General features: G+C 42.1%; 1 protein-coding gene across 6 annotated transcripts in view; it reads left to right on the forward strand.

Moving 5' to 3' along the window:
• Positions 1 to 25,194, forward strand: part of LOC141145285 (uncharacterized) — a 577,610-nt gene that overhangs the window by 81,886 nt on the left and 470,530 nt on the right. For all 6 annotated transcript variants that reach the window (XM_073631839.1, XM_073631841.1, XM_073631840.1 and 3 more), the window contains exon 6: positions 14,404 to 14,571. In XM_073631839.1, coding sequence (XP_073487940.1) covers positions 14,404 to 14,571 — 168 coding nt within the window. The remainder of the gene's footprint in view (positions 1 to 14,403; positions 14,572 to 25,194) is intronic.

Raw genomic sequence — 25,194 nt, forward strand, 5'->3', positions numbered from 1 at the left:
CATAGATGTCAAGCAAGTCGCACCAGAAATCACACTGATCTGTGGCTTAGAAATCGTACTACTTCAAGTGAAGTAGCACGATTTCAAAGTCACATTCAGTGTGCATGGGGGCTTACTGTACAACATCTATGAGCAAAAGTGCTGCCATTCTAGAACAGGAAGTACACTATATTGCCAAAAGTCTTGGGGCGTCTGCCTTTACATGCACATTAACTTTTATGGCATCCCAGTCTTAGTCCATAGGGTTCAATATTGAGTTGGCCCACCCTTTACAGCTATAACGGCTTCAACTCTTCTGGGAAGGCTGTCCACAAGGTTTAGGAGTGTTTCAATGAGAATGTTTGACCGTTCTTCCACTGGAACTTAGTTCCAGTGAAGGGAACTCTTAAGGCGTCAGCATAACAAGACATTTTGGACAATTTCATGCTCCCAACTTTGTGGAAACAGTTTGGGGATGGCCCCTTACTGTTCCAACATGACTGCGCACCAGTGCACAAAGCAAGGTCCATAAAGACATGGATGAGCAAGTTTGGGGTGGAGGAACTTGACTGGCCTGCATAGAGTCCTGACCTCAACCCGATAGAATACCTTTGGGATGAATTGGAGCAGAGACTATGAGCCAGACCTTCTCGTCCAACATCAGTGCCTGACCTCACAAATGCACTTCTGAAAGAATGGTCAAACATTCCTATAGACACACACCTAAACCTTGTGGACAGCCTTTCCAGAAGAGTTGAAGCTGTTATAGCTGCAGAGGGTGAGCCAACTCAATATTGAACCCTACGGACTAAGACTGGAATGCCATTAACCACTTAACAACCGGCCCATAGCCAAATGACGGCTACAGGGCGGTTGCTTAACTCTGGGAGGGCGTCCAGGGACGTCCTCCCAGAATTCTGCTCTCGCGCGCCCCCTAGGGCGCGCACTCGAGAGCATCCGTGACCGCCGGGTCCTCTGGACCCGGCGCATCACGGATCCCGGTAAATGGCCACTGATCGTGGCCGTTTACCATGTGATCGCGCCGTCAAATGACGGCGGGATCACATGTAAACAAACTGGCGTCATCTGATGACGCCGGTTCCTCTCCTCCCCTCCTGTGTACCGATCGGTACACTGTGAGCGGAGAGGGGGATGGATGGATGGCTGCAGCATTGTGGGCTGCATCTGTAGTGCCCACAACGCTGCACAGTGACATCCAGCCATCCATCCATCCATGCTCAGCCATCCCCACTACTCTGCATGCCCTGCAATGCTGTGCAATACTCTGCAATGCCCCACAATACTCTGCCATACCCCGCAATACCCCTGCAATACTCTGCCATACCCTGGAATACCCCGCAATACTCTGCTATACCCTGGAATACCCTGCAATACTCTGCCATACTCTGGAATACCCCGCAATACTCTGCCATACCCTGCAATACCCCGCAATACTCTGCCATACCCTGCAATACCCCGCAATACTCTGCCATACCCTGCAATACCCCGCAATACTCTGCCATACCCTGCAATACCCCGCAATACTCTGCCATACCCTGCAATACCCCGCAATACTCTGCAATACCCTGCAATACCCCGCAATACTCTGCCATACCCTGCAATAGCCCGAAATACCCCGCAATACTCTGCCATACCCTGAAATACCCCGCAATACTCTGCAATACCCCGCAATACTCTGCCATACCCTGCAATACTCTGCCATACCCTGCAATACCCCGCAATACTCTGCCATACCCTGAAATACCCCGCAATACTCTGCCATACCCTGCAATACCCTGAAATATCCCGCATTACTCTGCCATACCCCGCAATACCCAGCCATACTCTGCAATACTCTGTGATACCCAGCCATACTCTGCCATACTCTGCCATACCCAGCCATGCTCTGCAATACCCCGCAAAAATCTGCAATACTCTGCCATAACCCGCAATACTCTGCCATACCCAGCCATACTCTGCAATACCCAGCAATACCCAGCCATACTCTGCAATACTCGGTGATACCCAACCATACTCTGCCATACCCAGTCATACTCGGCAATACTCTGCAATACCCAGCCATGCTCAGCCATGCTCAGCCATGCTCAGCCATACCCAGCCATGCTCAGCCATACCCAGCCTCTGTATGTGGCCAGGCTGTGGAAGTCTCACACATGTGGTATCGCCGTACTCAGGAGGAGTAGGAGAATCTATTTTGGGGTGTCATTTTTGGTATGTACATGCTATGTGTTAGAAATATTGTATAAATGGACAACTGTGTGTTAAAAAAAAAAGAAGCGTTTTAACCACTTCCCTCCTTCCGTCATACAACGTCCTTGAATTTGTGCGGGGATATCTGAATGATGGGTGCAGCTACAGGCATCATTCAGATATCAGCTTTTTCAGCCGGCGATTACCTACACCATAAGAATGATCATAGCGGCAGTTCCACTGCTTGATCGTTCTTACGGGAGGTGAGAGAGGACCTCCCCCCCTCCCGCCGCTCTCCGGTGCTTCTACCGACTCACCGCTACGATCGAAGCCAGGATCTTTTTTTTTTTTTTTTTTTTTTTTATTTCAGGCACAGCCTAGAGGTGAGATGCGGGGTCTTATTGACCCCATATCTCACTGTAAAGAGGACCTGTCATGCCATATTCCTATTACAAGGGATGTTTACATTCCTTGTAATAGGAATAAAAGTGATCAAAAAAATTTTTTTTTTGGAAAAAAGTGTCAAACTAAAATAAATAAAGTAAAATGAACAATAAAAAAAAAATAAAAAAATTTTAAAGCGCCCCTGTCCGTGAGCTCGCATGCAGAAGCGAATGCATACGTAAGTCCTGCCCACATATGAAAACGGTGTTCAAACCACACATGTGAGGTATCGCTGCGATCGGTAGAGCGAGAGCAATAATTTTGGCCCTAGACCTCCTCTGTAATTTAAAATTTGTAACCAGTAAAACATTTTAAAGCGTCGCCTATGGGGATTTTTAAGTGGCGAAGTTTGGCGCCATTCCACAAGCGTGTGCAATTTTGAAAGGTGACATGTTAGGTATCTATTTACTCGGTGTAACTTCATCTTTCATATTGTGCAAAAACATTGGGCTAACCTTACTGTTTTGTTTTTTTTTAAAGCAAAAAACTGTTTTTTCTCCAAAAAAAACGCGTTAGAAAAATTGCTGCGCAAATATCGTGCGAGATAAAAAGTTGCAATGACCGCTATTGTATTCTCTAGGGTCTTTGCTAAAAAAACATATATAATGTTTTGGGGTTCTATGTAATTTTCTAGCAAATAAATGATGATTTTTACATGTAGGAGAGAAATGTCAGAATTGGCCTGGGTGCTCCAGAATGCCTGAAGGTGCTCCGTGCATGTTGGGCCTCTGTATGTGGCCACGCTGTGTAAAAGTCTCATACATGTGGTATTGCTGTACTCGGGAGTAATAGCAGAATGTGTTTTGGGGTGTAATTTGTGGTATGCATATGCTGTGTGTGAGAAATAACCTGCTAATATGACAATTTTGTGAAAAAAAAAAAAAAGAAAAAAAAAAAACTTGATTTTGCAAAGAATTGTGGGAAAAAATTACAACTTCAAAAAACTCACCATGCATCTTTCTAAATACTTTGGAATGTCTTCTTTCCAAAAAGGGGTCATTTGGGGGGTATTTGTACTTTTCTGGCATGTTAGGGTCTCAAGAAATGAGATAGACCGTCAGTACTTCAGGTGTGATCAATTTTCAGCTATTGGCACCATAGCTTGTGGACGCTATAACTTTCACAAAGACCAAATAATATCCACCGATTTGGGTTATTTTTACCAAAGATATGTAGCGGTATAAATTTTGGCCAAAATATATGAAGAAAAATTACTAATTTTCAAAATTTTATAACAGAAACGAAGAAAAATTTTTTTTTTACAGATTTTTCGGTCTTTTTTCTTTTATAGCGCAAAAAATAAAGAACCCAGCGGTGATTAAATACCACCAAAAGAAAGCTCTATTTGTGTGAAAAAAAGGACAAAAAATTCATATAGATACAGTGTTGCATGACTGAGTAATTGTCATTCAAAATGTGAGAGCACCAAAAGCTGAAAATTGGTCTGGTTATTAAGGAGGTTTAAGTGCCCAGTGGTCAAGTGGTTAAAGTTCATGTGCGTGTAAAGGCAGGTGTCCCAATACTTTTGGCAATATAGTGTATGTTAGGAATACAAAATACCTCTCACTTGCCTCATCTCATTGGGTGTACTGTAATTTAGAAGCAAACTGAGCAAGGCATATGCCACTGCATAAGATAAGACTGTAAAGTTCACTGTATTTCTGTCAGAACCAACGGTACTTTTTTTTTTTTTTTTATAGAACAAATATAACAAAGCTCTTTTAGTAGTTTATTTAAAAAGAAGAAAAAAAAGGAGCAAAAGAGAAGTTCATTGATAGGTTTTACAGACCCTATAATAGTCCTAAATACATTTAGAAATAATTATGCTAGGAGTGTGGTGGAATTAGCTTAAGGGCCTGTTCACACTAGGAATTGCATAGGAACGTGCTGCGCATTCCTGTGGGATTCACAAGCGGTTCAGTGCGGTGCGATTTGAGCCCATTCATTTTGAATGGGCTCAAATTCTACTGCATGCACGACTTTTGGAAACTCACTGCAACCAGATCGCATGTTACTTCTGTACCATTCAAGCTGTTGCAAGCAAAAGCACTGCGTTTGCGACCCGTGTTTGGGTTATCATTAACGACTGCAGAATGCAAATGCAGTGCATTTTGAATGCGGTGCGGGACAAGGGTTTCCCCTGCCACGTTTTGGTATGAATGGGAACAGAATTAACTAGCTAGTACTAGCTTGTAAAAAAAAAAAAAAAAAAAAAAAAAAAGATGGTGAGGTAAATTAGTATATTAGTACCGAAACTAAGACATGTGCATAGCAAACTTAACTTGTAAATACAATTAAAAAAACTACAACATTTCCTCCCACAATGTACCACGACATAGATGTTAGGATGATAACAGTGATATTTATTTATTTATAAAGACCTAGTCTTTAATACAGAAATGCAGTGCCCTCAATACTCACAGGAAGTGAGATGTAGCAAACATTATCAATAGATAATAAATCTCCAAATCTATTGAAATCTCAAACAATAAGGAAAAATCAAACACACCAATGTTTAGGGTTCTAAATAAAATAATGAATGTGACAAGTCCCTAAACGATAGATGTGCTGGACTCCAGGTCATGAATCAGAATAAGGAAACGTGCAGCAAGTATATATAGTATCTCACAAAAGTGAGTACGCCCCTCACATTTTTATAAATATTTTGTCTCTTTTTATGTGACAACACTGAAGAAATGACACTTTGCTACAATGTAAAGTAGTGGCAACAAAAATGAGTACACCTCTAAGTGAAAATGTCCAAATTGGTCCCATTAGCCATTTTTCCTCCCCGGTGTCATGTGACTCGTTAGTGTTACAAGGTCTCAGGTGTGAATGGGGAGCAGGTGTGTTAAATTTGGTGTTATCGCTCTCACTCTCTCATACTGGTCACTGGAAGTTCAACATGGCACCTCATAGCAAAAAACTCTCTGAGGATCTGAAAAAAAGATTTGTTGCTCTACATAAAGATGGCCTAGGCTATAAGAAGATTGCCAAGACTCTGAAACTGAGCTGCAGCATGGTGGCCAAGACCATACAGCGGTTTAACAGGACAGGTTCCACTCAGAACAGGCCTCGCCATGGTTGACCAAAGAAGTTGAGTGCAGCTGCTCAGCATCATATCCAGAGGTTGTCTTTTGGAAATAGACATATGAGTGCTGCCAGCATTGCTGTAGAGGTTGAAGGGATGGGGGGGTCAGCCTGTCAGTACTTAGACCATACACCGCACACTGCATCAAATTGGTCTGCATGGCTGTCATCCCAGAAGGAAGCCTCTTCTAAAGATGATGCACAAGAAAGGCCGCAAACAGTTTGCTGAAGACCAGCAGACTAAGGACATGAATTACTGGAATCATGTCCTACAGTCAAGCATGGTGGTGGGAGTATCATGGTCTGGAGCTGCATGAGTGCTGCTGACACTGGGGAGCTACAGTTCATTGAGGGAACCATGAATGCCAACATGTACTGTGAGATACTGAAGCAGAGCATGATCCCCTCCCTTTCGGAGACAGGGTAGTATTCCAACATAACGACCCCAAACACACCTCCAAGATGACCACTGCCTTGCTAAAAAAGCTGAGGGTAAAGGTGATGGACTGGCCAAGCATGTCTCCAGACCTAAACCCTATTGAGCATCTGTGGGGCATCCTCAAACAGAAGGTAGAGGAGCGCAGGGTCTCTAACATCCACCAGCTTCATGATGTTGTGATGGAGGAGTGGAAGAGGACTCCAGTGGCAACCTATGAAGCTCTGGTGAACTCCATTCCCAAGAGGGTTAAGGCAGAGCTGGAAAATAATGGTGGCCCCGCAAAATATTGACACTTTGGGCCCAATTTGGACCTTTTCATTTAGGGGTGTACTCACTTTTGTTGCCAGCGGCTTAGACATTAATGGCTGTGTGTTGAGTTATTTTGAGGGGACAGCAAATTTACACTGTTATACAAGCTGTACACTCACTACTTTACATTGTAGCAAAGTGTCATTTCTTCAGTGTTGTCACATGAAAAGATATAAAATATTTACAAAAATGTGAGGGGTGTACTCACTTTTGTGAGATACTGTATATGTACAGGGGAAGCCTTATAATGCTCCACGTTCACCAAGTACTCTGCTGCTTCTTGGGGAGATCTCTGTATAGAATATAGAAGTCCATAGAAAAATTGGGTAACTTTCACAAAAATTCATAGGTTACAGCCTATGGAAATATTTGTTCAGTAACACTAATGATCTTATCTACTCAGTCTGCTGTTCTATTTGGCCAGATAGGAATGGAAAGGTCACAATATTTCTTTTTTCACAGTGCCTGCAGTTCTGTACACCTCATGACACTTTCACAATTACTTCCAGCTTTTTAGAGCCCCTGATCAGTTTTTGATAACATTTTCAGTTAAAAAAAGCAGAAGAAAAATGCATCCCTATAAATCCTATGCAACTCTTCACACTGGTTAGTTGGGGTTTGGTGCATTTTTTGAGTCACATATCCATGTTTCATAGGTGCATGCTGGGAGTCAGGCAACCAGAAAATGCACCAGAAATGCTTAAAAAACGCATATGCATAACAGAGCAGTGTAAGAGCAGCCTGAAACTACAAGTGAACCCCACCAAACTAATGACACCGATCCAGCTTTCTTCATTCCATAGGCCCTCTCCCCTACATCGCTCTGGCTGTCTATGGAGGTACTCTTGACTGCAGGATTGATTTCAGCTTTCACTTAGCCTGGTTCAAGCAACCTTATCAGTTGAATGCACTCTTTTTTGACATTTGCTCATTGTGACTCAGACCAAGTTATTGCTGAAAGTGGCCAAATAATTTAGGCCGGGTTCACACATGTGCGGTGTGAATTTCAGGTCCTTAACAATAGCTGGTCGTTAAGGGGTGGGCCAGCAAGCTGGCCGCCGTGCTCTTAACAACCGATGATTCATCAGCTGTCAGTGCAACCCACTGACAGCTGAATGTAACCCAAAGAATTTCCGGCAATAAAATTTTATAAAATTTTAGAAAAAAACAGTGTAAGTGTCCCATCCCCCCCCCCCCCCCCCTCCAAATCATACCAGGCACTTCAGGTCTGGTATGGATTTTAAGGTGAACTCTACGCCAGAATAAAAAAAAAAAAGTTGTGGGGTCCCCCCCAAATCCAGACATGTAAAAAAACCTTGTTGGTGGCCAGTCGTTGTGAGGGTCCGCAGGCAGGGGGTTTATTGGTATCTGGAAACCCCCTTTAACAAGGAGGGCACCAGATCCCACCCCCCATGTGAATGAGTATGGGGTATGGACCTTTTTTTTTTTTTTTTTTTTTTTTATTATTTATTTTGGGGGGGGGGATCCCCATGCTGTTTTTTTTTTCTCTCTCAATTTATGTTCAAAACTGATGACATGCGATTCAGAAGCCTTTCCATGGAAAACAACGAGCCTGGAATTCGCATCTGAACCCCACCGCAATGCTTAGAAAACACACAGGACTCTTTAAAAGCGCGCTGAGGATGCACCGCAGATATGTGAACAGCTTCAATGGAAAACTATGTTGTTTCACATGTCATGCGAATCGGATGCAGTTCAAAACGCATCCATTTCACATATATGTGAACCAAGCCTTATACTGCTTGAAAAAAATCTGTAGCTGTACAAACCCACTAAATAAACTCTGATGATGGAAAACAAACACAGCATTTTTTTTTTGTGTTCTGAAATATCCAAAAAAGTGATCTATCTATTTTGCATGCTGTATGATGTTTTACTCTTCGAAGAATCTTTATTAATTGGTCATGTAAGTTTCAATCACGTTCTCCTTCTATGTCATTCTTATGTCTGTGAAAGCCCTTGGTTCAAATCTGCGGATCAGTGTTTCCTAAGACCATGCGACACGTATAGCCTTTGCAAGCACATTCGTTTAAGTTAATCAGCATTGCTTCTCTTTTTCTAGTCCAACTGTTTGAAACTATTTTGTAATTTACAGATAAGCTAATTAACTAGCATTTAAAAAACCTTACCATAGTTCAGGAATGTGTCTGCTTAGATGTGGTGGTGGCATTACATTTTAGGCACCTTCGGGATCAAGGACTGATGTGGCTGGTCTTTGTGCTGTGGAATTTCAGTGCTGCATGAATGAATAAAATTTGACGAATAAATAAAGGGAGAAAAATAAAAAATTAAATAACAAACATCGGCAGGTAGTATACATTTACTGCCAGTATTTGTTCAGGTAGGTGTTCTGTAAATGCTTCTGATTTTGGGATTCCTTTCAGCCACTGATGACCCATCTTGTGCCCATCACACAGTGTTGAACAATAAATTATTTTCAATTCAAAAGAGAAAGTTGGCAAATACATAAGTCATCCGGTTTAATTCAGTGAAAGGCAGAATCTGACCTTGTTGCATAGTAACAATCCAAATGATGAATATGTGCTGTCACAATGGGATGGTGCTGCTTATTATTGGAAATATTCTATTAAATTAATGAAAATTATACAATTCAAGTTTTCCTGTTTGTGGTGTTCTAATGCTGACTAGGGCATCAGGTGCAGCGTTATGTAGTGAAAAAAAAAAATTGAATCTATACAATGCCTTCAAGCTTCAAGATTAAAGGTGACCATGGATCCTTAATTATTTTACTACCCTTTTATTTGACACCTCTAAAAAGAAACATGGTGGGGTTACTCATATAGCTTGTCTTTCATTAAAAGATGGTATGCTTGAATGGGGTGGGTTTATGTGAAGATGGATTGTTTTTTTCTTTAGCCATGAATTAGTGCCTTTAGCCATGAATTAGTGCACCACTTTATGAATGCAAATTAATTTGACTTTTTCCTCCCAATGGAACAATGGGTCACATTAGGGTTTGCTCATGCAGATGTCATTGCCCTCATGTGAGCTTTGCCCCAGTCACCTTGCAGTGAATGGAGCACAAATGGGCCTTGAAATAGAAATCAGTGATCCATATAGTAAATGGAAAGGCTCTAAACATGGACATCTAGATCAAACCCCATACTGTGTTCACCTTTTAAAAAGCATCTTGCATTGAACATTATGCGTTTGTATTATCATTTGAGTTCCGTATGACCTCTCCTGCAAGGCTAGTGCAAGAAAATGTGAGGTCTAAAGCAAATACAGAATATGTGACCTAATGCAGCATTTAAGAACTATGTATTACCATCTTCTTACTTCAATGAAATATATAATTCTGGGTCTTGATGTCAGTGTATTATAAAGGTTAGCACATTGCTTTGGCCAAGTGTCTATTTGGCTTGACTCACAATGGTTGGTTTCTGGATTCAGGTACCACCAGGGAAACTATCTACATGAAGCCTGCGTTTGTTTTGTTTCCCCCAATAGTAAGATTTTCTCCAACAACAGTGTCCTACTGCTAACTAATGTCCATATTAATTGGTAAGGGTGTAGGATAATTAGCCCCTTTTAAAGGCATATACTGTTGTGAATTGTTCTACATACCCTGTACAGTGGTATGGAATTTGTCAGCACTATGTTAATGAACCAAATAAATAAAATTGCCAAACTATGCTGTCAGTACATGTAAAATACCAACTTCTGTTGCCTATAAAGAAAACTAGAAATACACTCATCGGGGCCATTAAATGTAAAATATCAGTCTCTGGTGCTCATAAATGTATAATGCCCACTTCCAGCATCAGTAACTGTATACTGCCAGCCCTTGATGCTTGTAAAAACTATAATGCAAGTATCTGCTGTCAGTGAATGTGTAATGCCAAGCATAATGTTCACTTCTGCTTTCAAGAACTTCCTGCCATGGGGTCCTTAGGTGACCGCCTTAATCACAAACAGACAGTCCTTATCTGAGATATTATTACAGGATATCTCTCAATATCACTGCAATCAGTGCTCTCTCTCCCTCAATGAGAATTCAAGGGTTAATAGTTTCAGATCTCAAACCATGCAATCCCTCAGTTGCCCAGTGCAAAAATCCAACCATTATTTACATCAACATGCATATATAATAATAATCCACAGTATAAAGCATATGTTACAGCTAAAATTAACTATATAACACTACACGTTAGCAGATCTCTGAAAACGTTCAGTAATCCCAAAAGTTCTTGTTCAGAGCAACCTTGTATTAGGCCTTGTTCATCTCTATGTTGCTTTGCAAGCTTTGTTTGCATGAGCACAGCAGCTTATTCAATAGGATGGGCTGCTGTGCCGGAATTTCATGCAGGAAAAAGGTTCCTGCACCTTTTTAAAATGCAGCTAGAGGGAAATCACCTGGTGCTTTTGCACCCTGCGATTTCCTGCAACCGAAAATGTGCTGCAGTTTCAGATGCGTAGGGGTGCCAATAAGAATGAATAGAAGCCCCGCACGTCTACAAAGGAGCACTGCGGTTTGGCTGTGGGTGTTGCAGGAACAGGTGTGATTTACCCGATATCCCGCACCCACAACCACCTGCACAAGTGTGAAGCTAGCCATAAAAAGTATCTTTTTGTATCCATAGGAGATATTTACACTGTCATTCGTAGGTTATCCTGTGGGGGAATACAGCAAACACTGTCTCAGTCTGCTGCTGCTTTTCTTTACTCAGACACAGTTCAGACAGTACTGGTGCTGACATTGAGGAAGGAAGTAAAAGAAAGGCTTTGAGTTGACTCTGCTAGTAAAACAAAAATAGCAGTGGACTCGGCACCCTAGGGTATATGACCTGTCAGAGACATTGTATGCTGTATTCCCCCACAAGATAATATACGAATGACAGCGCGATATCTGCTGTGCATACAAAAAAATGCTTTTTTTATTCCAAGGTTTCTCCCAACAAGAACCTTTAGAGTGGCTTCACTCTGCCCTGGTGTGGTCCCACTGTGCTTTGGGTAATGTACATTTAACCCATGGGTTTGGTGGGGGTTGCTTCCCATAGATGTCCTTGGTACAGTTTCAAAAAGTGCACCAAAGATGCAGCATGCAGGAGTTTTGGTGTGCTTTCTGAAAGTGCACCAAAACTGCAAAACCTAATAGAAGGGAAAGTACAGCCAACCCACACAAAAACCATGGGTTAGCTGCCCTTGTGATAGGGCAGTGTGAAGCTGCCCTAAGGCTACAGTCACACTTGCGTTTTTGCCGGACAGAGTGTAGATGCGAGAAAATCAGTGGAAGGTACCGCCGATTTAGTTGCGGGAGGCAGGCCTATTGATAGTTTGCATCCAGGGCTGATTACTTGCAGGTAATCACCGCATAGCAATTACATGTAAGTGGCTGCAATTAGCTGTGTGAGTCGGGAGCCTCCCATTGCTTTCAATGTGTATACTTGCATATTTTAGTCTGCTTTTTAGTCTGCTCTTGTCCAGTTACACGATCCTGCTGCTTTGGCCCATTTGTGTCAGTCAGTGGCGGTTGCAGGGGAGAGGAGGAAGTAGCAATAGCAACTGGGTCATAGGAGCCCATGAGTGAAGTCACGGCTCTCGGAATTCCCAGTTGTTGTCGGATGCTCTCTCCTCTCCCCTGCAGCTGGCACTCACTAACAGAGTTGGGCAGTATAGATAGCAGGAGGGGAATAGGACTTTTTTAAGACTTGTTAGTGTTAGGCTGGAATTCTATTTTAAGGCATTTGTTTTTTGCTTCATTAATACAGTATAGTCAAAAAAGACAATCACTGAGTTTGCCTAGGTTCACCACTGTGTGGGTTTCCCAGACCACAGGCAAACCGCGCTGCTCTTTAGAAGACACTCCAGGGTGACCTTAATTGTTAATGACACCCCCATGCATTGGAAAACATTGTGTGTTTTCGGGTGTGTGAAACTAAAACTGCATGATACCAAAGGACCATACCCAAACATGAAATTATTCCAGGAAATATTCAGCTCTAATTAAATTTTATATTTGTATTGAAAAAGTGCTCTGGTGTTAGGGCCCGAACCTCTCCTTTTTCTCCCTCACTTCCATTTGTTTGAAATGAGCAGTGCATGTTAGTTTCAGTCATGTGCACTGCTCTATGCAAACTACACATTCCAAAGTCCATCGTTTATCCCTGGAGGGTGGATACGTTCCTACATGCAATGGGAGAATGAATGTAGCCACTCTTCATCAGGAATCCGATCACAGCAGCAAAACAATGGAATTTGGAGATTTGGAGGAGGCTAAGAGCAATAGAAGGTACTTGTCTTCTTTGTATAGTACAGGACACAGGCAAGTTATCCATGGGCTATAGGCTTGCACCTATAGAAGGATCTAGAGCTTGGCTGTAATTGACTTAAATGATTGGTTCCTTTGGCTCTGCATCAGAAAGGAAAATATGGGATATATACCAGAATGCATTGTGGAATATGTGGTACTCAATCGGTGATACATAGAAGACTGACAGCAGAAATAGACCATGAGGTCCATCAAGCATGACTTTTTTTTTTTTTTTTGAGGATGTTTATCCAAAGCATGTGATGATATTTGTACTGACTGAATGTAACGTAATGTAAACAAGATAACGCAAAGGCTGGAAATTTGTCACCATATAGCCCCAGCAGATACTCCAACCATGCTCTTCCACCTTATGGGACCCCAAGAAATACTTGTTATTTCTAGTTGTTTGTTACATAGCTCAATGCGTTGTAGCTGAGTGATCAACCAATAAGTTAAAGCATTATCTCATGGAGGTTTTCTGTCTAATCTTTACATTTTCAAAGCAGGCCACGTTTTTTTTCTCTGATTGCTTTAGGGTCATGAGTTTCGTACTTCCTACCAGGGACGGATCTGGGGGGCGCTGAGGCAGGCTGAGCCCCCAGATTTCATTCACGTCCCCCATGGCTGATGTTGGTATCGGGAAGTAAAGGAGCTGGGGTGTAGTGTGCAGCCTTGGCATGGCTGCGCGGTGCCTTGCTCCTATCTGCTGCGCTGCATTATTCATTTCTATGATGCAGGGGGCAGACTAGAATGCATAGTGTCATATGTTGCTATGGTGATGGTGGCCGAATTATGTTAATCTGAGGTGGGAATTTAAAAGTCGACAGAAGTCCTGCTTCCATCTAGACCTGTTCTGCCTCCTGCCATGATGCTGTAGCAAAGATTTGAAGGCAGGACTAGGGGCTCTGTTGTGAAGGGAGCAGACTCTGATGTCAACAGAGGCAGACTGTAATGTGGAGGGGCAACTCTGATATGATGAGGGCTGAGATGGAGGGGGGGGACTCTGGTGTGAAGGAAGGACATTGATGTGAAGGGTTGGGGGTTTCTAATCTAATCGGTGGAACTCTGCTGTAGATGATAAGATGAGGGCGTGTTATTATACAGTATTTATATAACGCCAACAGTTTGTGCAGTGCTTTGCCATATAAAGGGAGACAATATAGCAACAATACAATTCAATACAAGAGGGTTAGGAGAGCCCTACTTCTGGGGGCTTACAATCTAATAGGTGTGTTAATAGTATACCCTCTTTGACTTTTTTTACTGCACCCCTAGATCAGACAGGCTAGACCTTGCTTCCTACAGCAAAAAGAGCAAATAAAGCAAACTCCCATTAAAGTAAGCTGACTTATAAGCTACATTGCAGAAGCTGCTATATCACAGTTCAAACACTGAGCTTTAGTGCTAGGCATAAGGATGTAACCAAAAGACTTCAACTAAAAAAGAAAGACATTCATCTAAGTGACAATTTTACACAGCTTGCCGTCAATCCCTGACATACAATATCTTAGTGAGATGTCTTTTTATGTTTTTTTATGTAATCATTATTATGTAATCATTGATGTTTAAACATGGAAAAAAACACTTTCATTTTTTTACCTGTACATTAAATGTTTGTTTTCCTTTTAATGGTTAGTTGAGCCTCCAGGAGGCAGAGCTTTCAAGACTCCAACAGAAGATAAGATGTCTTCAGAATGAAGCTAGGGAACTATGGGAAAAATGTAATGAACAAGAAGACCAGCTTAATCAAGTAGAGAAAGCAAAACAACAGCTTGTTCATGAGCAGGAGATTCATCTTGGCCAGGTAAGAGCTGTGGTGTCTTCACCAGTTATGATAATTTAAAACCAGCATTTGATGCAGCCAGTTTGTTGTAAAGCAGTTAAAGCATTTGTTAACCTAAAAAAAAAGGATCCTGTTCCCTTAAGCATGTTATACAGTATAGTGCCTGTGCTGTGTAATTTGGCCCCCTGTAACACCTAAAAAAACCTGGCTGATCCTGCCTGGCTATACCCTCCCCCCCTGTAAACTGACCACGGGTTTTCATGGCTGCTGAGCCCTGACACCATGGTCAGTTTACGTGCCTTCGTCATCTGCAGCCCTGCTCTGTCCTCTCCTCCACCCCCCCCCCCTCCCTCCTTGCCTGTCTGCTCGTAACAGCACCCGCCCCCTCTGCACATATTGCTCTCATAATTACTGTAAAATCATCCCATCTCCTCTGTAATATAATGTTCTCTGCCCCTGTGCCTGTGTTATATAAAAAATATGCTGATCTGTACCTATATCACAGTGGCTCTCGCCGATCACGTGACTCCTCAGCTCTCTCTCTCTCCTTTCTTCCCCTCCTCCCCAGCTGACGTCATCGGAGTGCTCGGCCCCGCCCGCTGGAGCTGTCAGCCGGGCAGAGGAGAGAGCGGAGGAGTCACGTGATCTCTGGAAGCCGCTGTGATATAGGTACAGATCAGTGTTTTTTTTTTTTTTTATATAACACAGACACAGGGACAGTTATTGTTATGTTACTGAGGGGATGGGAGGATTTTATAGAAGTGGCTTAACAACCACTTTAAGAAGACTCTCTTGAAAAAATATTTAAAAATTCCCTATGTAAATTCTGACTTGGGTCAGAAATGTAGCATACACAGGAAGAAGCGCCCTTCTCATGCCCTGCTTAGCCACTCAAGCACTAATAACAGGGTAACTCCATACCAGGGTAGTTAGGTATTGCAGAGGAAGCAAATACCAGCAGCATAGTAAGTCCTCTATGCAAGGAAATGCTTACTTTGCCCTAGATGGGCAAAGTGCAGATTTGGTTTAAAGCCACAGTTTATTTTAGTTTTTTGCAGCTAGGCTCCATGATGATTAAAAAAATATTGTACTTTTTTTCTTTTTTTTTTTTAACTTTTACAAAGTATATGCATTGTTAAACAGCACATTCGAGAGCCAGAGCTCTGCTGCCCAAGTCACTAGCAGTCAGACACACTCCCTGCACAGTATACCAATCAACTACACTGGTCAGGGAACATGAGGCTTCAACTTTATTTTAAAGTACCAAAGAATTGGACCACTTGGCAAGTCACATATTTCAAGTTTTGTGTCATTTGACATTTTGTGATTTTTGCCTCACATTAGGTTGTACATGTGATCTGTTAGCTCTACACAGTTTTATCTCCAATGTAAGTTTAGTATTAGTGTTATGAATGAGATTTCCTTTTTTTTTTTGCATGCTGGTAATGTTTTATAGGCTTTCTTAAAGCCCTGGTTCATACTGGAGCGCTTTGACATGCGATTTGACATGTCAAATCGGGGGCAGTTGCCTTCAATGACACCATCCTAATTGGTGCGATGCCGCATTTGCGGTGCTGCACCAATTTCAAAAAATAGTTTCTGTACTACTTTTTTGCGATTTCGGGCTGCGATTTACATTGACATCTATTCAGAAACCTGCACAGATGTTTACGAAATCGCTGCCAAAATGGGGACTGACATGCGGGAGTGAAATCGTGCAAGTTCAGCTGCTTAGTGTGAACCTGGGCAAAGCTGTAGTAAACACCCCTTGTTCACTTGTACCTTCAGTTAAGCTTACAATAAAGCTTACCTGTAGGTACAATGAATATCTCCTAAACATGCACCGCTTAGTAGATATTCACTATTTCTGCAACTGGTGACATCACGCCCTGAAGGGATGGCAAGCCGTGCTTTCAGAACGCTGTGCCACTACTGTGGCTCCTGTGCACTTGGTGACGTCATCGTGGCTCGGCCATTAAAACAGCTGGAACCCAGAAACCCAGACGGAAGACCGGGTGAAGATGGAAGCCCTGACAGTCTATCATAATGGGCTAGTGAGTGATGCATTCTAGCACAATATGACATTACCTTGTAGGGGGGAAGTTTTTATTTTATTTTCTTGGAAAGTTTACTACTGCTTTAAATTTTTTATTTAGGCTTATAGAACTTCATTATTAGTGTTTAACTCTGCAAAATCTCTATTGTTAAAACATATATTGTTTGGGGTCTTAAAAGCTATTGCTTGTTTCTATAGATACACGTGAACATTTCCAAACTGACCCAGACACCTGGAGTAGAGATGAAGGCAGGATCATGGCATCAAAAGTGTTAAGGAATTAAACTTGAATTTTTTTACACTTTCCAGATCTGTCTAAGAATGTTCTGGATTTTACTAGTAGACAAGGGGGTCAAATGCCATATACATTCTCAGCACATGTTAAAGTGTGATGAGATAATCTCTTTACAGTGGAAACAATGCCTTTAAAGTGTATCAAAACCCAAAAGCAGAATTATAATATATTGCAACTTACCAATTCTTAGATGTGGTGGCTGCATTCATTTCTATTTTTATGTTTTTTCCTTTATTTTCACCTATCCAGTCGGTAACGCGTTTCCTGTCCTAGGTTGGCTCTGCTCACTCTTCCACTGTATCTATGGATAAGCAACAAAACCATTCTTGGGCAGCAGCAGGGTCAACTTGTGGAGAGGGTAGTGTTGAAAAACGATTTACCATTTTTACTTGTCATTTTTCTTGTTTCAGGAACTTTTTTAGTTTAATCAATGAAATGTTGCTTCTGAGATGAGCTCCCTTTGCGCAGTAATCCATATTGACTAAACCTCAGCGATGCCTTGGCGATGCCTTGGGGGGCCATACCCGAAGATCACACTACCTACATGTAGTGTGATCTTCGGGCTCTAATTTTGTTGCTTCTCATACTTGTGTGTACTGTGTTGGTTAGACGCAGAGCGCTTTACACTTCTAGAGCCGTGGCACAGCCTCTGGTATGACTCTGAAGACTCCCTTGTAGATATGCCTAAATGCAGGGGACATGCAGTTTTTCACCTTATTTTTTGCTGCTACCCACAGTGACCCAGCCACCTCGGTCCATTACCTCTCCAGCTCTTAGCAGTTGGTTTGTGAGCAACAAAGATTCCTTTTGATGTTTAAGTCAGTTTAGATAGCAGTAGAAAATGTTGGATTCCAAATGCTGAGAGGGTAGTCCCGCTCTGTTGGCCCTCACCAACTTATGATCCACTGCAGTGTCAAAAGTGACTTGCCAATGAAAGCCTGGATTGTTTTTCTCTACTTGAGACCACACTCCTCCCTCCCTAGCACCTTCAGGCGTGACTCCTTCCTCATCCTTTTCCAGGAAGGAGTACTCTACAGCTATGCTAGAGTTTAGGGATACAATTGCAACTATAATTATTGACACAGAACACAGAGCTTTAGCTTTGTACTACCGCTACACTGCTTTTAGGTTGTCAAATCTGTCTGTCTCCACACAGACTGACAAATATCAATGCTACTCTTGTAGATCTTTGGGATCATGAAATCATTGCTATTGTTCCAACTGCAGAAAGGTTTCAACAGTTTTCCTCCAACCTTTTTACTGTTCAAAACCAAAGGGGGGCATTTGCCCCATCTGAAGGCTGTGGTCACACTGGTGTACAATTTAAAGTTGTGTTATTTAAAGGCCGCCTTCAACCACTTCTTCAGCACTACTTCTATGTAACAATTTGATATGACTTCAGTGCTACCTCAGTGAGAAGAGCTGTCCATGTCACAGGGAGGAAAAGTGATGTTATGAACAAAAGTTTAACTAGCAAAGGGGTTAATATTTAACTTCTTTCAGGCTTAAGTAATAAATGTCATTTAATCCCAAAAATGTTTGTATGGAATCCTTTAGGTCTGTCATAGCGTTCCACCATTATGAAGACTTTCTAGCTTCCGTAGACATCAGCATGCTTACTTGCATATCCCCATGTTTCCAGTGCACCAATGCTACCTTCAGCCCCCAGTCACACGAGTACCACTTTAGGTATGAAATGCGATTTACAAATCGTACCTGAAGTAGCATCTAATGTGTTTCTATGGCAGTGTCTTAATAGGTACAATTTCAAGTAGTGCGATTTGATAGGTAGTTCATGTATTACTTCAGGATTTCTTAACAATTTCACTGCCATAGACTATAATGTAAACCATGCTGTAAATCGTACCTGTGTCTATATCAGCACTTTTTGAACCTGAAAGAAGTTAAATATTAAACCTTTGCTAATTAAACTTTTGTTCATTACATCACTGTTCCTCCCTGTGGCATGGACAGCCCCTCTCACTGAAGTAGCCAGTCATATCAAATTGTTACAAATATCACAGAAGTAATTCTGAAGTAGTGGTTGAAGTCAGGCTTTAAATCGCACTGCTTTAAATCATGCCCGTATGACCAAAGGCTGGGTCAAATTTGCTGTGGGCAACCACACTACCAGTTGTAGCCCTTCTAGTAGGCCTGTCTTTTGTGCCACAAGTGTTCACCAAAGTATTAACACTAGTGCTAGCCTTACTTTGCCCCCCCCCCCCCAAAAAAAAAAAAACTAACTTGCAACTCTCAGCTCCCAGACTCAAACTCTACAGCCCAGTTTGATGGTAAGCTCATTTAAAGCTGTGCCATTTTCTCCTTACCACTTCAGACCCCTACAACTTAATATTTTGTTTTGTGGGCCAAGAAGGTGTAATCTTTGGACACATTGATACTCCTAACAACGAAACCAGGTTGTTTCTCCGACATGGTGGCTTGAAAAAAAATCACAATGAAAATTTGCCTTTTCAATAATTTATTCATCAACAATTATATAATGGTGTACTGTGCAAAAAGTAAGTACACCCTTGGCCTTTCAAATTACTTTTTTTTTGCATAACTGCCCACCAGTCTCCAACATTGACAAATAAAATTTTTGAGCAGTCCTCCATGCAAAATTCCTTTGTGCAAGGAAACCCACAAAATCTTGCAATTAGACTGCCATTCCAAATCCGTCACAATGATTCGTTGGCATTCAAATAAAGGCTTTGACTAGGTCAGTTCATAAGCCTCCATGTTTTCTCTTTAAGCCATTCCGTGGTGGATATGCTAGTGAGTTTAGGATAATTGTAGCGATGAAAAATCCATTTCTGGTTCAAATTTGACACATGGCCAAACATTTTTTTTTCAATCGGTTTTTATTGAGATTTCAAAAAAGAAACAAATAAAAACATAATGAAGACAGAATAATGCGAAGGTTACCAAACTGTGATTACAGAGCGTACAGATATCCATGGGTTAGGAACATTCGTACATCGGGTTGGCGGTAAAGCATGTTACTAGTTAGGATATTTCAATCACTTAACGATACATCAACGTTCTCCTCACAAGGGAAGGTATGTCCATTTGAAGTATGTGTCCCGTAGACTTCCAGCTGGGATTTTAAGTCTAGACATCCCTAATGGAACAGTGTTCCATTCATTAAGCTCTCGCTCCTTGTGCATCGGATGACAGTCTTGTTCCCTACCAAGGTGGGCTCTGTTATGTGTTTTTTAACTAGAACTAGGGAGGATGTTACCTTCTGAACCTGGTAGCCCTCTATACGTGATAAAAGTGAGAAAAGGATGGAAAGAAGAGAAAAGAAGGGTGGAAAAGGGAAAGGGTAGGAATAGATCAGGTGGCGAGGATGATGAAAAAAGAAGAATAAGAGTCGGAATGCTACTCTTAACAAATTTTGATCAAGTCCTACGAAGGTGTTAGGGATACGTGCATGTAGTCAGCCCACGGTTCCCAGGTGGCCTTAAATTTTTCAACTGTGTCTTGGAGGATACCGATCATCTTTTCCTGGGCCACGATCCATGATATTTTTTGTTTGGCCTGGGTACTTTTTCCATGCTTTCATTATCGTCAGTTTGGCTCCTAGGAGGATGAAGTGAATGTGGCTCCACTTACTTTTAGTGGCCCTTTAGATTGGAAAGTTGGGCAATGCTATGTGAGGGGACTTGGGAATGGACAGACCAGTGGTCTTTCTGATTATCGTAAAGATTCTATCCCAGAACCCTCTTAGCTTTGGACATTCCCACCATATGTAGACCATAAATCCTATATGTGCGCACCCTCAGAAACATAGGGGGGGGGGTTGATGGATACAATTTTGCTAGTCTGGTGGTGACTAGGTACCATCTTGTTAGAACTTTTAAGTCTGCCTCCATGAGGGACGTGTTGAGTATACCTCGGTTTGACCATGTTATTGCTCTGTGCCATTCATCCAACTCCCATTTCTGTTGGAGATCTTTCTCCCAGGCCAACATATAGCTTGTTTTGGTGTGCACTACTGAAAGTGTCTCGCATATCGTTAAAATCCCTCCCCTCCGCTCCATAATCTGGCCGCACCAGCGTTCATATGGTGTGATGCTGGGTGGTAAGGGTTTGGTTCCCCAAATGGAGTGTAGGAAGTGTGAGATTTGTCGGTGTCTGAAAGTTTCACTCAAAGGCATTTCGAGTTTATTGATATAGTGATTTTAGGGTAAGTGGACCCGTTGAATTAAAAAAATGGCGGATTCTGTATAACCCTTTGTTTAGCCACCACTGAAAGGCCCCAATGTTCATGCCTGGTGGGAATTGGGGATTATGGAAGAGATGAGCTAGCGGATGAATTAGAGAGACCAGCTCTGGGAGAATTTTGGGTTTGTCCCATAATGTCATGGAGTGAGAAAGCGTTGGAGCGAGAATTGCAGGTCGTTTGCTTGGATGACTCCACATCAAGATGTCTAGCGTGAATTGTGGTACTGCTTCTCTTTCCATATTCACCCAATCGGGTTTATCAAACTGAGAGTAAACAATTGATATCTAGGCTAACTGGGCTGCTTGGTAATATTTGAGTAGGTTAGGTAGACCCATCCTCCTTTTTTCGGCTTGAAAAAGGATCCCCTTAGCTAGTCTGTGTCCCTTCGAACCCCAGACAAAGGTAATAATTTTTGCCTGGAAGCATCGCAGATGATCTGTTTTAATAGGTATAGGTAGGGATCGAAACAGGTATAGGATTTGTGGGAGCAATGTCATCTTTATGGTATGTACCCTCCCTAGCCAAGATAGATTAAGTTGAGACCAGTCTCGCAAATCCAGTTCCAGTTTTTTAAATAATAGCGGGTAGTTATATTTGATCTATCCTATGTGGTAGATGCACCCTTAGATAAGGAATGTTATTCTCATTCCATGAAAAGAGAAGGTAGCCTTTTAGCCGGGAGACTAATGGGTCTGAAAGATTTATGTTGAGGGCCTGTGACTTTGACATGTTGACTAGGAGTTCCGAGATTTTTCCAAAGTCATCCACTAGGCAGCAGACATTTAGTAAGGAGATAAGTGGTGATGTGATGAAGAGAAGCAGATCATCTGCAAAGAGTGCACATTTGTGTGCGTTTTGGCCACAACGTACACCATGGATATCTGGGTGGCTCCTTATTGCTATTGCTAAAGTTTCAATCGCTATTGCGAAGATCAGGGGGGATAGGGGGCAACCCTATCCCTTTTGAAAATCAGAAAAGGCTCTGAATAGTATCCCTGAAGCAGTATACGGGCTTTGGGAAACGAGTATAATGCTCTTAGAATGTTGGTGAAGTTCTGGCCGAACCCCCAGTGTTGTAAGATTTTAAATAGATAAGGCCAGGAGACAGAATCAATCATAATATATATAAGCTTATGAAGGAAGAAGCTAGAATCTTGGTTACTATCTTCAGGTCATTATTTATCAGCGATATGGGTCTGTAGTTGCTAACCTCCCCTGGGTTTTTCCCTGGTTTCGGGATTATGGTGATAAAGGCTGAATTAAGTGAGCGTTCCAGGGTAGCTCCCTTTCTTAATGCGTTAAAGAAGCAAGCTAAGTATGTGGAAAGGATGGGTGCAAAAGTTTTATAGTAGGGATTTGAGAAGCCATCAGGTCCAGGGGCAGATTCCGTTTCAAGTTTTTGATAACCAGGGCTACCTCTTCATCCGTTATTGGAGATTCTAATTCCTTTATATGGCGGTCTTCCAGTTTGGGGATAGGTAGAGAGTCTAAAAAGGACGGTCTTCCTGTGCCCCTCTACTATAAAGATTTTTATAAAAATCATGGAAAGCGCCCATAATTCTCTGTGGGTTATGCCTCCCCAAGCCATAGAGCAGATCTCTATGGGCCCTGTCCAGTTCCAATCTGTGTGATGGAATATCTGGAATGAGGTCCTGAAGAATGGAACAAACTGCTGCGTTCACATCCGTTAGTTTCAGGAAGGCCCTTAATCCTGAAGTTATATCTGCGAGATCTATTCTCGAGGTCATCTATCTTGGATATGGCTGACTCGAGCTGGTCTTGAAGATCCTGTATTTGATCCGTGTTTTGGTTAGTTCCGGTGATTGTTGTGTCCAGGTGCGATTCGATCGTTTCTATGCGGGATTCTAGGTTCTGGAGTTCCACCTTAATATCCCCTGTCATGTTTGCTGCGGTTTGGGACAGGCGAATGCTGAACATGTCTGAAAATCTGGAGAATATGTTTGCTTTATTAGTGGGCAGGTCAGGTTGGAAGGCCTGGTAATTCTCCCTTATCTGAGGGAGATTGGAGCTTTCTTTCATTGGGGATAGCAGAAAATCTTCCACAGTGTGTCCTATTAGGGATTCAGTGGAAGCCGGGGAGGCAGCCTCTGCGTGGTGGATACTCACAGATGCCCCTGGGACAGGGCTGAGGAGCAGGGAGTCCGGAGCTTTGCTGTGTGCAGAAAGACCCTGTGCATGAGGCAGGCTCGCTGCTGCCATCTTGGATTCCTGAGGAGAGGTTCTAGCTCGGGAAATCTGTTTGTCCAGGGACCTGTGGATGGGTCCCACTGACATGGGAAGATGCTGTGACTTGTTGTCCCTCCACGGCCGTTAGTGAAATGGGTGTTGAGGCGTGTTGAATGGAATGTAATGGAATTGCACAGAGCGGCCCCGTATCTTCTCTTCTCTGGTCCCTCCTCTCTGTCCGCTTCCCATGGGGGCACTCGCGCGTGCTCGCTCTCTAGCCTCGCTGTGGCGTCCATTAACGCAGACAGCGGGACTCGACCCCCTGCTCCCTCATCACTGGAGTTGATTGACAGGAGCAGGAGCCAATGGCTCCCACTGCTATCAAAATGTCCAATGAGGAGGGAGACAGCCGGAAGAGCCGCTGCTCTCATGCACGTCATTGGATCAGGCTCAGGTAAGAATAAGAGGGGGCTGGGGGGATCTTGCAGCAGAGAGGGTTTTTTACCTTAATGCATAGAATGCATTAAGGTAAAAAAACCTTGAGGCTTTAGAGCCACTTTAACTTTTCCTCCCATGCTGGTAAAACACAAGCTTGGTAGCAAGCCTACATGCAGGTAATGTCTGCTATTGTGGTCTGTGGTTTGTGTAATAACACAAGGCAACAAGGCACGGTGATCCACAGCACCCAGAATCCTACCTGGTCTTTGTGTGTGTGTCTGTATATATGTGTGTGTATATATATATATATATATATATATATATATATATATATATATATATATATATATATATATATATATATGTGTATATATATATTATATTATATTAATTTATTTTTTTTCATGAAGTCATTGCATTTAGCAATGGCCACAAGTACTGTTGCTTTGGGTTACAATACTTACCAGGTACTGTAAAACTCTGCAATGCTTTATGAAATGAGCCGTTGTAAGCATTATGAGCCTATATGTGAAAGGATGGACTTTAATTCTCACCCAGCAATGTCAGCAACAATTCAAGTGGATTCCAACTTTCTTTGAGAATCCATTGAAAATATTGTTTTGTAAACACTTATTTTTGTTTGATTACAAGCTCTTTTGATTACTGCGATCCTAGATGAGATGTAAAGAGCTATAAGGATTTTCCAAGTATTTTCAATAACCTCTCAAATTGGCAAGTGTTGTTCTTTGTGCTTTTTGCATGAGATCGTTGGACTGAAAGAGGTCCTGCATTCTGAATAAAGATGATTTTACAAGTCAAATGGAAAGCAATGGAAACATACACTGAACTTAGAATAAGCAGGATGTGGTGTGCAATCAGTCACTTTTAGAATAGAAATTAGTAACTAAACAATAAAGCTCTCTGTGACTTTGTAAAATATGATGCAAAGAAAGGCCCGTCTCTTTTTTTGTCCTTCCGTTTTCCCCTTTATAGTCAGCTCTCTTGTGTTTGTCTGAGCCATAATTTATGCAACATAACTTCTCCCCATGATCTTTATCCTTCCTTTCTTTCATTCAGCTTCTCCCTACTCCATATTAAACACCTTATATCCTGTTTGATGCTAATGTTTGGCTGTTCTAGAGTCCGTTTTATAAATTAATGTTACTGTTAAGTATATTTCTGCCAGTTCCAGTGCCTTTTACATTATTGAGGAGACCTATTTGTGTTTTTTTTTTAAGCTTTTCTCATTTTTTGTCTGCCATAAGGACCATTTTCGTGAAATGTGAGAACTGTATCTCTGCTTTAATGTTTAGTTTTAGCCATGTTTTTTCCAGTGTAGACCCATTAGTATACAACATTTAATTATCTTTCAAAGATCCCAGGGAGCCCTGAAACCCAGAGAGCTCATCTATAAACTTCAGGCATGAAGGATGATTGTTC

Source organism: Aquarana catesbeiana, linkage group LG05 (genome assembly GCF_042186555.1).
Source record: "Aquarana catesbeiana isolate 2022-GZ linkage group LG05, ASM4218655v1, whole genome shotgun sequence".
In the NCBI taxonomy this organism is placed as follows: Eukaryota; Metazoa; Chordata; class Amphibia; order Anura; family Ranidae; genus Aquarana; species Aquarana catesbeiana.